The sequence below is a fragment of the Pocillopora damicornis genome, chromosome 4 (assembly GCF_964200805.1).
Source record: "Pocillopora damicornis chromosome 4, jaPocDami1.2, whole genome shotgun sequence".
NCBI lineage: Eukaryota > Metazoa > Cnidaria > Anthozoa > Scleractinia > Pocilloporidae > Pocillopora > Pocillopora damicornis.
Genome location: NC_142673.1, coordinates 24,961,285 through 24,973,612, shown reverse-complemented (window position 1 = coordinate 24,973,612; position 12,328 = coordinate 24,961,285). Strand labels below are relative to the sequence as shown.

Genomic DNA, 12,328 nt, shown 5'->3' with positions numbered 1-12,328 from the left:
TATTATTTTCAATATTTGAGTGTTTCAGTCAGTGTATGTATTGCAAAGTGATAATGGAAACGAAAAACTTTCAGCAGGAAGAAATTCGGAAAATTTTTTTTAAGAAAATGCTTTTCTGTTCTGTTTCAAGACAGTTCTTTACTCTCAGGTTTTGAAATGGACTCAAAGTTCATATGATTTCAAAGCGATCGATTTATCTTTTGTAACTAACAGAGTTAATCACAGCTGTCCCCTATACTAGTAAAGTAATGACTCCAAGCCGATTGGGATGTCTTAGCCTTTGATGCTAAACTTTCACTCACACTTCGCGGAATGAATACTGAGTGAAAATCGTCGCCTTTAAGTTTTGATAAGGACGGGAAACATCTCTGGACGGAATCTGTCGAAGACGATGACAACACTTCGAGATTTTTCTGTGCGAACTTTAGACTCTAATACGCATGCTTAAGAGTGCATTTAAGCGTTTCAACACCGAGGATTGGGAAAATACTTCATCCCTCCACCCGCGTGGATGAAAAACTTCAGTAGTGTTTCCAGTATAAAAATGCTTTTTTCAAATTTGTTGGACGTGATGTGGACGAACTTAGGCGAAGTTCAAAAATACACAAATTGCTTGTTACAGAATCCCCTTAGCAAAAGGTGTGGATTTCCTGGTCTTCTTTGACTTTAATACTGTGGTATTATCCAATTAATTTTTTACATTCCCCAATATTTCACCGGAACTGAAAGTCTGGTACTTTCTGTCCAAATATATTAGCTCGGTTAATTCTGACTGACAGTTTTTCAATGGTATGTGGATGGTGCTTCATTTAGGTAAAGCCCAAGTAAGAAAAAACTATTTAACACAGTAAAGAGAAGGAACTTAAATAAAATTATCTGTAATTATACGACTCTGAATTGACACTTTATGTTCACCATCCTGCTTTTCTGCACTAGGTGTTTAGGCTGTATTTTATAAAATAACCTCAAACTCCTTTTATCAGACAAATTGCTGTTGTATTTGAATCTTTCACTGAATATTCTATCCCCAACGGCTTCTGAGATAACAAACTGTAGTATCAAATCAAGTCTTAAAACTGTATTTTGTTCGTTAACTGGTATTGCTCGAACGATCTGTGGTCCTGAAAGGGAATGGCCATTTAGTAGGATCGGAGAATACGGGGTACTTAGTTGCTTGTGGTATCAGTCACTATTCTTGATCTTTGACCTTTTCACTCCCAATATCGTGATGAAAGTTCTCCTAATTCCTCGCCGCACACTTCTTAAAAAATCATTTTCTGAGAATTTGCTGGATCAGTTGATATTCCCTTAATTAATTTGCTAGCTATTCTTTCCACTTGTGCTTTCTACTCTCCTTTCTTTCCTTTTTTTTTCCGGTGGGGGGGTGGGGAATGGGGGGGACCGCCCTAATTTATTGAGTAGGTGAAGGCTATAGTTGCTCCCAACGGCCGATAGCTGATAAGTGCTTGCGCTAACATAGGTACGGCCCTCGCTCTCGGTTGATGAGAGGTAATTTTCAAAACCATGACGGATATTTATGGTCAGCAAAATAGTTGTGGTCACTAACATTATCAAAGAAACGTATGAACCGTGGAAAGGTGTTCGACGTAACGAGCGCCGGGGACGCACATTCGCCTTTGGCTCATTCAACGGAAAAGACTCTAAGACAATTTCGACATGCGCATGTTAGTGCAGACTGAAAGAAGACAACATAAAAGTACATGTCCGAAAACGCTGAGGAATTAGGATCTTGCACATCGTCAATGTGGAAATTGAAGTCTTCCGGTAATCAGCAGTTGTTCTTTGCAGAGTACTGGATATTCCAAATATTCAGAAAACTTCGTGATGAAAACACTACCAAGTACTTGATGATCTACGGAATACGGCGACCGGTATACGATGACGACATAAGTCATTCAGAAAACTCATTTTCTGGCTGGCATCGGCTTTTTTGAATCATGAATCACTATCTATAGGTGCAGTTCCACCACCACGACATCCAGTACGCGTATGATCCTCGATTTTACAACCATCAAGACAAGCCTCAACTTTAGTGGCTCTAGTTGTAAGCCAGGTTTCAGTAATAGCAACTACATCTGGTTTGTTATCACAAATGAGTTAAAAAAAATATCAGACGATTTGTTTCTGGTCGATCGAGCATTCATTGAACAAAACACCATTTGCTTCCTAAGACAATTAGCTGTTGAATTCTTATCAGGTTCTGGATTTAATTCCTTATCACCGTTTCTTAACAGATGAAAAGTGGCCGTGGAATTTCCAGAGCAAGTAATCCTTGATGATCCTTTCCTCTGATTTCGATGTATTCTTGCAGGCATAGGGGAGTTGTATCCACTACAATATGTGTAATTGGTATTCTAGTAGTAGGAGAAAAGGATGCAAATTTCGTTGGCTTTATCAAGTGGAAAGAACCGAAAATCATATCAAAAACTGCCATTTTCATGACCAAGGAGAGCGTTTCCATGGCCAGAACATTCTTAGTGGTTGGAGATGACGCTTACATGCATCCCAAGGTCAACCTGTTCAGGCTTCAGTCTCAATAAAAGGAGAAATAGCGAGGACACTACAGAGCTCCAAATACGTAGGATGCTAATTACAGATTGAACTAATTGGGGACGACGTTTATCAGCCGAATGTTTACTGCCAAGATCCTCAGGTATTCATGATCTACGAATCTCTCTGGGTAACGAAAAAGTGGAGGAAAACCGAACCAGATGGAGACTGGTCGAGAGGAAGTTAGTCATCAGCAATAGGTAGTCATTATTGCGTTATACGTTAGCTCCTTCATTCGTGCAACTTCTTCTGGGAAAGAAAAATATTGAACTTGGTGTCTGAGGGAAATTTCTGTCCTCTCCAATTGCAAATGTTTAATTTGTTCCCGCAAACAAAAAAAAATCTCCAATCAGCAAAATTCAACTTATTCATTTATTGTTTGAGTAGATTACTCGTAACTTATCAAGAAGCGCTCTTTTAGTTTTCAGGTCTTGAGTTTTTCAGGCGACTACTCACTTTCAGTGTAACGGTACTGGTAAATTATCAAAAATTACACGGAACAGCTATTGGCTCGCCAGTTTCCGTTGTCGTCGCAGAAATTGCAATGCAGAACATCGACAAACGCGCTCTTTCGACTCGCCGAAAAGGATGTAACCATGGCTACGCCACTTTGACGATACATTTTGTACCACCGTACACTAAAACGGAACCATCTCGCGCATCTCTCAACCCTACAAGATCCGCATCGCTCACCGACCGATAAAAACACTACATCACCCACATACTAACGTCGAAAACAAGGAAGAATCAAACAACAGACAAGGAGCAGTTTACAAGATCAAGTGCTCCAAGTGCCACTCTTCGTACATCGGAGAAACTGGCAAGAAATTTAAGATAACACTGACTTAGAACAGACGAGTGCGGCGGGCGAGAAATGGCGATGTAAACACTCACACTGTTGAACGTAATCGACTCTTGATCCACACTACTGACTGGGTCTTTGTGCAATACTTAACCAGCAGTAGTAATGAATTTAATAGAACGAACTGAAGTTTTCGCGTGAGTCTTACAACAATATCACGGAAAAACTGACCAATCAGTTTACAAGACCCATGTAGGCTTTAACTTGTCTAAATGTCAGTTACCACTACTGAAAACAGTCCTTCTCAGGACTACCCTCAAACAGACGATCAGACTACACAATCAAATGTTATCCGCAGGTTTAAATAATTTATTTTAGAACAATTTTCATGCCTTTGCCAGATCGTGCAAAATTGCACGATGACGTAAACCTCTTCGGAAATGCTCGTATTACGTCCGATCGCTCTAAAATTCCGACTGTGGCGAGTAAACATTCTAAGCCAATCACATAGCAAATTTTAGCTCCGAACTATCAAAATTGACCTTCGGAGCCCTTTCCGGAAATCATTTTCGTACGACTTCAATCTGCGATAATGGCGTCTGGTGCGAAGCGCCAGAGATACAGCGTAGCTGAGGCTTTAGACATCATTTTTGACGATGGAAGTGAGCATGGTGGTATGTCTAGTGGTGAGGAATCTGAAATAGACAGAAAACTGGAAAATCCTAGCGAAGAATCGAGGTAAGTAATCTATAAACATTCTTGCGATATTTAATTGCGTGACGCACGTGATGTTGAAACAGCGTAAAATTAAATTTACTTTTACTTTTCTCGCTCGAATCCTTGTTTTTTGCCTTGAGATAGACCTGTAGATGTATATTTGTGAATGTAAAGCAATATATATTGTGATCCAACATGACTTTGGAGCGACAGAGTAAATAATCTTCAATGGAATTTGACAACGCAACGACCTAAATTATCAGCCGATGACAGATCGATCGCATGACGCAGTGCGCGTCCGAACTAAATCAAAACAAGTCCTTTATTTCAAAACGATAGTTGTATATAGATCGACCTGTATATTATCTTGTATGTTTTGTATGTTTTTTAGATGTGGTTCTACTTGTTACACGCTAAAAATTCTCAAAAAAAACAAATTATGCTCGAGAATGAGTGGAATGATATAAAATGACAGTTTCCGGTTTCACTTCTGAATTGTTTACTCTTGAGAATACTGGTGGTGCAATTTGCATGTGAAAGGCTTTTGATATATGTTGCGCTTTATGTATTTTGAGGTTGATTATCTCATTTGTCCCTGTTTCAAGGCAAAATTTCAGAAGTCAAACATAGAAATATAGTTCCAATGGTTGCACTGTAGACTTCAAGAGGGATTAGTAAATTTGGGCTTGGGGTGATGATAAGATAAGGTCAGACTAATTAGTCGGTATGTCAATCTTCAAACAAAGAACAATAGTTCCAATAGTTGCACTGTAGACTTCAAGAGGGATTAGTAAATTTGGGCATTTCACTTCTGAATTGTTTACTCTTGAAAATACTGGTGTTGCATTGCACGTGAAAGGCTTTTGATATATGTTGCACTTTATGTATTTTGAGGTTGATTATCTCATTTGTCCCTGTTTCAAGGCAAAATTTCAGAAGTCAAACAAAGAAATATAGTTCCAATGATTGCACTGTAGACTTCAAGAGGGATTAGTAAATTTGGGCTTGGGGTCATGATGAGGTCAGACTAATTAGTCAGTGTGTCAATCAGTGTTGACAAGATATGTGTAACACGTCTCAGATTTGTTATCTTTCAACCAATTTTTTATGGAGATGTTGCCCATATAACAAGGAACCTCTTAAGTTAATTTTTGCCTTATTACTTTGTATTATTTGGGTATCACTTAATTCACAGTTCAAATTTAGATGATATTTTATGCTAATTAATGTTAGTTTGAAAGCATTCAATGAGTTGTTTCCTTTTTCTTGGAGAGGAAACATGCATTTCAGGAAAGCTTATTTACTGCTGTTTCAAGTGAGGTGTAGCTTACTTCCCTTGTGTAAATACTTGGTGAGGAATAAATTTTTCAATAATCTGGGTCAGTTTTTATGGTTTTGGGGTACAGTTTGGAAAAAAATTCTAATTAATTCCATATTTGCTCTTTTTCAGCCAGAGTCTCTGGATGTCTTGCCCATAAGATAAGGAATATTTTATCTTAGAAATGTTTCCTTTTTTACTCCAATCCATTCAGGCTCAGGCTGTTTCAAAGTCAAAAGTTGTACAATAATTTATGCAAATTGAATGCCATTTTCTTAGCATGATTTAAAATCCATGGATTTTTGGAGGCTAAATATATTTTTTCTGAAAAGCTAATTTTGTCCTCTTTCAAATGAGATATAGCACTAATCACTAGTGTAAATACTGTTGACAAAAAAAAATAAAAGAAAAAAGGTTGCCATCATTTGTCGTTTTTTGAAGTTTACACTAAAGAGTTAACTTAGGTCTCCCAAATCGATCCATTTTGATTATTAAATGACTAATTCGTGATTTATCAATCAACCAATTAATGAAAAAACCGTAGATACTTCGCTATGAGTAAATGAGTTGACACTGACATTTTACGCCAATTAGGATTATGATAATGCAACGTAACAATTTATTTTGCTCGGTTCAGTGAATATGTATGAGCAGCGTAACCCGCGCTGTTAATCAAAAGCTGATGTTATTATTAGAATTGGATTATTTTTTTTTACTTTTGAACATTCTCTTAACGCGGCTAATGCGCCCTTTCTTCTTAGCATCACTTTTGTCTTCCTCTTCATCGCTTTTTAACTCGTGAATTGCGCGCATGCGCAAGAGCGAGTTATAGATACGATGTGGGGAATGGCATTCGCTCGCTCGCTCGCTCGATTGGTCGATTCCTGTAAACTTTTTTTAGATTTTAGGCTTTTTAGTGCATTTTATAGTTTTTGGCGAGCAATAAACAGACGAAATGGCGACCTTTGTTGCTAAGAATAGTGGTGGGGTGAAAAAGAAGCCAATGATAATCTTAAAAGAGTTTTTTTTTTCGTTTTAGTTTCAACAAGCGGCGCCAGCGACTGGCAGGCATGCAAGGATTCATACTGAAATAACAGAACAACCTTCGTTTTTCATAAAATTGTAATTTACAATCCTTGAACTTGAAAACAATCCGAAGATTCATTGATTCACTTACTGCGAAGCGCTCGGAGTTTACAGATGTTCAAAAGCTTTTTCTGTTATAGCGTGAGATTGAGGACAAAATTGATCATTACGTTTCGTCGCGTGTGTTTTTCCTGTGTGAAGCAACAAAAGATGCCGGCGACTGACGAAATAACAAGTTAACACGAAAATCAGATAACACCTAAACAAACAATTTTAGCTACCGATTTTCAGTGAATTTTTAAAGAACAATTTTCTTTTAAGTTTCAAGACAATTTGAAGATTCAACATACATACAACGTACTAAAATGCGAAAGTTACACACCACAAAATTGATAAATAGGCCTGAAATGAAATTCTATCTTGTTATTGATCATACGTTGCCTAGCACGTGACCTAAATCTACCCAGGCGGAGATCCAAAATGACGGTGGCAGGCTTGGGTTAGTTATATCACTCAAAACTCGTTCCCGTTTGTCTCATTTGATAAAGAGGGAATCGTTAATGTTTTCATTAAGACAGTATTGCCTTGATTTTCTAATATTTACAACGAAAGACAGTAAATTTCACTTTTCACCCACATTTACTTCCAACCTTTTCTTTTGAACCAGAAACAAAAATGATAGACGTTTAAAACACATGACATCATCCACCTTGTCAAATGTAATAGCATGATCATTTCAATTGTAATGCCTTCTTATCCAAACGTTACTTTGTTTCTTTGCTACATTAGCGAACACTGAACTACTGCTCGTACTCTAGATATGACAATCAACCACAAAATTCCCTAAACCAGATAACATTAAACATATAATCTAAAAAATCATATAGCGACGCTTGATCGCCGCTAGCTGGACCGTACGAATCTCACTGATCGACATAACAAATATCGCCCCAATTTCTTTCATGGAACGCCTCCTTTATTAAATGTCGTATTTGACCGTGAAGCTAAAAATAATTGATTCACAAAATTAGGGACAAGAAATTAGCTATAGAAACACTCGAGGTAAATTAAACTTACATTGTTGCCGGATCTGGCGAGAGTTGACACAAAAAGACCTTTCCTTCCTTCGATAAAAACGACAGACAATTTCTTTCTATTAAACCACGAGTGCTTGCGAAATCGATCGAATTATTGAATTACACAATAGATCCGTTCTGTTTGGAAATGCGATACCACTTACGGAACGCGTGACGAGGCACCTAGTGTGACTTTTACAGATTATTAACTAAACGATTACTAAATCAAAACAAGGGATAAACCCGTGCCTTAGGGGCACTTACAATCATGTGTCAATTCACGAGTTTTCTCACAGAGCACTTTGATTCTATCGTCCTCAGCAAGTGAATCTTCTATCTTGAGTTTTAGAAGTCCCAGTTCTTCACACATGTCTCCAACAGTAGCACTGTCATCGATGATATCTTTAACCACAGTTGTCTCCTTTAAAACTCCATTTTCTAAGTATGTGTCACTCAGACGCTCGCGATTGAATAATTTACAAGGCAAAATAACAGTGTGAACACATTCACTTTCCTCGGAAAACCATTGATAACTTTTAATGGTATCTAATAGACCCTCTTTTTCCATATGTTGAAAATTTGTGCATAAGCCTGGCATAACTTGTACTGGGCGTGCTTGACGGAGTGGGACCAACATGATGCCAACGCTAGCATTTATGCCGTTCACTTCTAAGTGAGTTTGCAAAAGCTTACGATACAATAAACACTGATAAAGAGGGTTTTTAAAATGTGTCGCTCTGTCCCACCATTTCATCGGATTTTGTAAATCATCATTAGCAAACATCTTCCATTCCACGACAACGACTTCGGAGTCACCTCCTGGACGCAAAGCGACAGCATCTATCTTTCCTTTATAGCAATCAACTTTCGATTTTTTAACAGCATAACCACAGATTCCAACCTCCGCTTGGACAAATTTGCAATCAAATTTCTTTTCAATCTTTGTCAAAAGCTGACCTTCTACACTCTTTCTTGTTCTTTGCTCATTAATTTGTTTCGCAAGTGTTAGGTGGAACTGTTGTCCCCGCTCTTGCGATGACGATTTTTTTGAGGGACCTTCTCCGTGATTTCCATCCATTGAAATCGTTATTTTTTCTATATCAAATGACTTCTGCACTGCACAAACCTTTTCTTTGGTTTTCGTCCAAAACTGAAAGCGAAAATGAGAAATATATCAAATTGAAATAAGCCAGAGAAAAAATAACTAATTAAATCTGAATTTCGATCGAGTCTTACATCGGGTCCCATCAAATGAGCTACTAATGAAGGGCTTCTGGTATCGCTCTTTGTGAATTTTTCCTCTTTCGATTGTAGGTCACAGTGTTTAAGAATTTCGACAATTTGCTTTTCAAAATCTTCAAGGGAACTTTTAGATGCCATTGTACAGCCACGTCCTTCGCTATGTATGTGTTTTTGCTTGTTTTGCGACCCTATATAGTGTCATGTTCATAATTAATGGGAAAAGTTATTTAAATGAGGAGGTTAGGCGATGTGTTTAGACATGAAGCAGTAATCTTGTTTATGTTTTCCCATATGTAGTTATTAGTTTCTATGGTTTTGAATATTTTTATTGCTACCCGTGATCGTAGAAGCGAACATGCTTGAGCATGCCTTGATCTTTGGCCTTACCTTGGTTAAAGCTCTGCGATGCAAGAAACATACGTCAGTTAAATCGAGTGACCTAAAATTAAACACAGTTTTATGCAAAATAAACGGGAATATAAAAAAGTTAACGAATCGTCCTCAATTTCGACTTATTGATTATAGAAATATAATAATTAACAATTGGTTCAGTGCTCTCCAAACTTCCCGCGTGCTTCATATCTCGATGAACACACAGCTGACGTATGAACCAATTTTTTTATAACATTTTCAACCCGACGAAAAAATTTTTTTTCGCGAGGGATTTGTTTACTGACGTCATGAGCGTGCACAATAGGAATATGAAGCACGCTCGCGCAATTGAATTTGATAGACAAATTTACTAGCTATGTTATAATTATAATTGACAGCCGGGAAAAATATGAGCCTTAACAAAAAGCCTACAAATTCACGCTAAAAGCTGAAAAATTATTTTGAACCCTGAACTGTGCTAGTATAGACGGCTATACAAGCAAGGAAATGAAGGTCGACAAAAGAAGAAAATAGCGAACAACAAGCACTTAAGTTTAATAAACTTATACTTATGCACTGCTCAAACCCGTCATTTGACAGGCGGTTGTGTAAATTTATCCCATTCTAAAAACAAAACCTCTTAACTAACCTCGAACTAAGGCCTTTCGTTTTACAATAAGCTCACCTCGGAGTCTGTTTTTCTTTGAGTTATTACAAGATCCTTCAAGTACTCAGCAATGATGTTGTTCATGTTTGGAAAAGTGACTACGCGATAAATACGAATTTCCCGTTTCCTCCTTTCCAGAGAAGTGTAACATGGGAGGGGATGGAGGGGGGCAGGGGCAAAAATAATTTGCATGGAAAGAAGGGGATCTGGGGAGGGGGTGTTAGGGGCAAACAAATTACCGTGCGAATGGATCCCTCCCCCTCCTTCTTGGGTAGTTCTGTCAACGATTTGCAATATTTTGGCCGAAAAACAAAAATTGAATGATTGTAATTTTCAACTTTCAATTTTTAGACTACCGCCGAAAACAGAAAAACTAAGCCATGCCACAGACTGCAACATTGTCAGAGAAGAAAAATTGCCGCTCAGTTTCCTTTTTCTCTTCATTGTTGACAGGATTAAAGTAAAGTAAAGTCAGAAATTTTCGATTTGGCATTTTCGGATTTTTTATGATAAAAAACAACTAAGATCAAAAATTGACATCAATTTTTAATTTCTGATTTTAAACGAAAATTGAATGGAAGAATGACACACGGACTATTATTCTCCATTAAGACTGTTTACTCACAACTCAGTCAGAATATTTACAGATGGATATAGAACGAAAACAAATCGTGCCTTATGTAAATAAGTGAATATCAACTCCGAAGAACTTGTATAGCTAAGTAAAATAAGGGTTCATTGGTAAAATTATCAACATAAAAGCAACAATTTAGAATTAAATCTTTCAAATACTTGTGAACGACAAATAGTCTACATGTCAACATTTACGAAGAGAATAAAAGAAAAGGAATATATTACAGAATGTAAGTCTTAAGTTCAATGGACATGGCGCTTTCTGTTGTTTGGATGTCAATGTCAGTGTTCTTACTGTCGCACGTAACTCTCTTAATAGTCCTTGAGCCTCTCAGACACAATAGAGCGGATCTTAATAAAACGAAAGAGATTTCCGCTCTAATCCATGAGATGGTCTTCGCACAACTCTCTCCTTTCCTTGTTGACATCAGCTTAGCTAGTAGGCTATGGTATCTGTTGCAATTTTTCCCCATACCTTAGGTTGTGGTGAAGACCAGTGGTGCAAACTTCAATAACTCTGTCCCCACATAGACGCTTCTTCTCGTTTTCGTGCAATTCGTAGCTCTGTCGAGGTTCAAGATCTTGATACGAGTTTGCATTTGGGTGACATACCCTTAATGTCAAAAAAGGCAGATCGTTGTCTTTCCCAAAATCCACGTGCATTATTATAGAAAATGACCTTAACAATGTTACATTGATTATAGAAATGACCTTAACAACTTTGAGACTAAAGTGAAATTTTCAATTTTCAGCACCACCCAAACCTTTCTCTCATCCCTTTAAAATGTTCAAGAGACAGAGAGGGAAGGAGAGGGAGAGAGGGAGAGTGAGGGAGGGGGTGTAAAGAGGTTAGTCGGGTGGAAGAGGGTAATGCCAGAGTAGGAAGTTGAAGTAAAATAAGGATCTAAAATGGTCATAATTTCTTGAAGTATCTAAATTTCGAACGGGCATTCAGACTGTAGTTATTTAGTTACAATGTGCAAATACGATCGTTAAGTGCACAGCACTCGAAAGCGACCTTTTCGCTATGTTCACATTATTTTCATTATTTGAGTACTCCAGTCTCTTTCAATCTTCTTTCACAAGGATAACCTATGTTTGTATGCATTGCAAAGTGATGTGCAAACCAAAAACCTTCAGCCGGAAGTAATTCGGAAAAATTTTTTTAAGAAGACGCTTTTCTGTTCTGTCTCAAGGCAGTTCTTCATTCTCAGGTTTTGAAATGGATTCAAAGCTCATATGATTTCAAAGTGATCGATTTACTTTTTGTGACTGACAAAGTTAATATAATGATAGCCGTCCCCTTTACCAGTAAAGAAATGATTTTATGCCTCACGGAATTTCTTAACCTTTGATGCTAAGCTTCCACTTACACTACGCGGAATGAATAAGTGAAAATCGTCGCCTTTGCGTTTTGATAAGGACGGGAAACATAATAATAATAATAATAATAATAATAATAAAAACATCTCCGGACGGAATCTGTCGCAGACGATGACAACACTTCTCCGAGATTTTTTTATGCGAACTTTAGGCTCAGCAGTTCACCAATGGTATTTGGAAGACGTTTCATTTTAGTAAGGCCCAAGTAAGAAATAGCTATTTAAAATAGTAAAGAGAAGAAACATGTATAAAATTATCTGTAATCATATGACTCTGTCTTGAATTAACACTTTATGTTCACCATCCTGCTTTCCTAGAATTCTTTCAGTGCGGCTATATTGTACAAAAAGCGATACAATTTTTGTTTCTCGTGGAAGATTTCCAGCCCCCTAGAGTTACAAATCTTAAGTTTTTATGACAGAGCTCTACTTAAAACAGTAAACAGCATCTCTTACTGCGCA

At 37.5% G+C, this 12,328-nt stretch overlaps 1 protein-coding gene and 1 long non-coding RNA gene across 6 annotated transcripts; one reads left to right on the top strand and one right to left on the bottom strand.

The window, feature by feature from the left end:
* The first annotated feature begins 3,830 nt into the window (after positions 1–3,830).
* On the top strand, positions 3,831–5,832 carry LOC149047378 (uncharacterized). Of its 5 annotated transcripts, none has more exons than XR_016186424.1 (3): positions 3,831–4,111; positions 5,363–5,441; positions 5,541–5,832. It is a non-coding gene; the product is annotated as an uncharacterized LOC149047378 (long non-coding RNA). The 5 variants fall into 5 exon arrangements; XR_016186428.1 differs by lacking the exon at positions 5,363–5,441 and adding an exon at positions 4,696–4,797 and having other exon boundaries at positions 3,836–4,111; XR_016186425.1 differs by lacking the exons at positions 5,363–5,441; positions 5,541–5,832 and adding an exon at positions 4,482–4,689 and having other exon boundaries at positions 3,832–4,111.
* A 172-nt stretch (positions 5,833–6,004) lies between these two features.
* On the bottom strand, positions 6,005–9,009 carry LOC149047377 (uncharacterized). Its single transcript, XM_089205731.1, has 3 exons — positions 8,807–9,009; positions 7,872–8,720; positions 6,005–6,203 (listed from the first exon to the last, which is right to left on the bottom strand). Exons 1-3 carry the CDS (start codon positions 8,948–8,950, stop codon positions 6,111–6,113), a joined length of 1,086 nt encoding a protein of 361 aa, XP_089061857.1. The 5' UTR covers positions 8,951–9,009; the 3' UTR covers positions 6,005–6,110.
* Positions 9,010–12,328: the final 3,319 nt, after the last annotated feature.

Coding starts and splice junctions, on each gene's coding strand:
- LOC149047377 (XM_089205731.1), bottom strand. CDS start 8,950: ATGGCATCTAAAAGTTCCCTTGAAGATTTTGAAAAGCAAATTGTCGAA. Junction 8,721..8,806: donor CTCATTTGATGGGACCCGAT/GTAAGACTCGAT, acceptor TTTCGCTTTCAG/TTTTGGACGAAAACCAAAGA. Junction 6,204..7,871: donor CTGAGGACGATAGAATCAAA/GTGCTCTGTGAG, acceptor GCAATTCACGAG/TTAAAAAGCGATGAAGAGGA.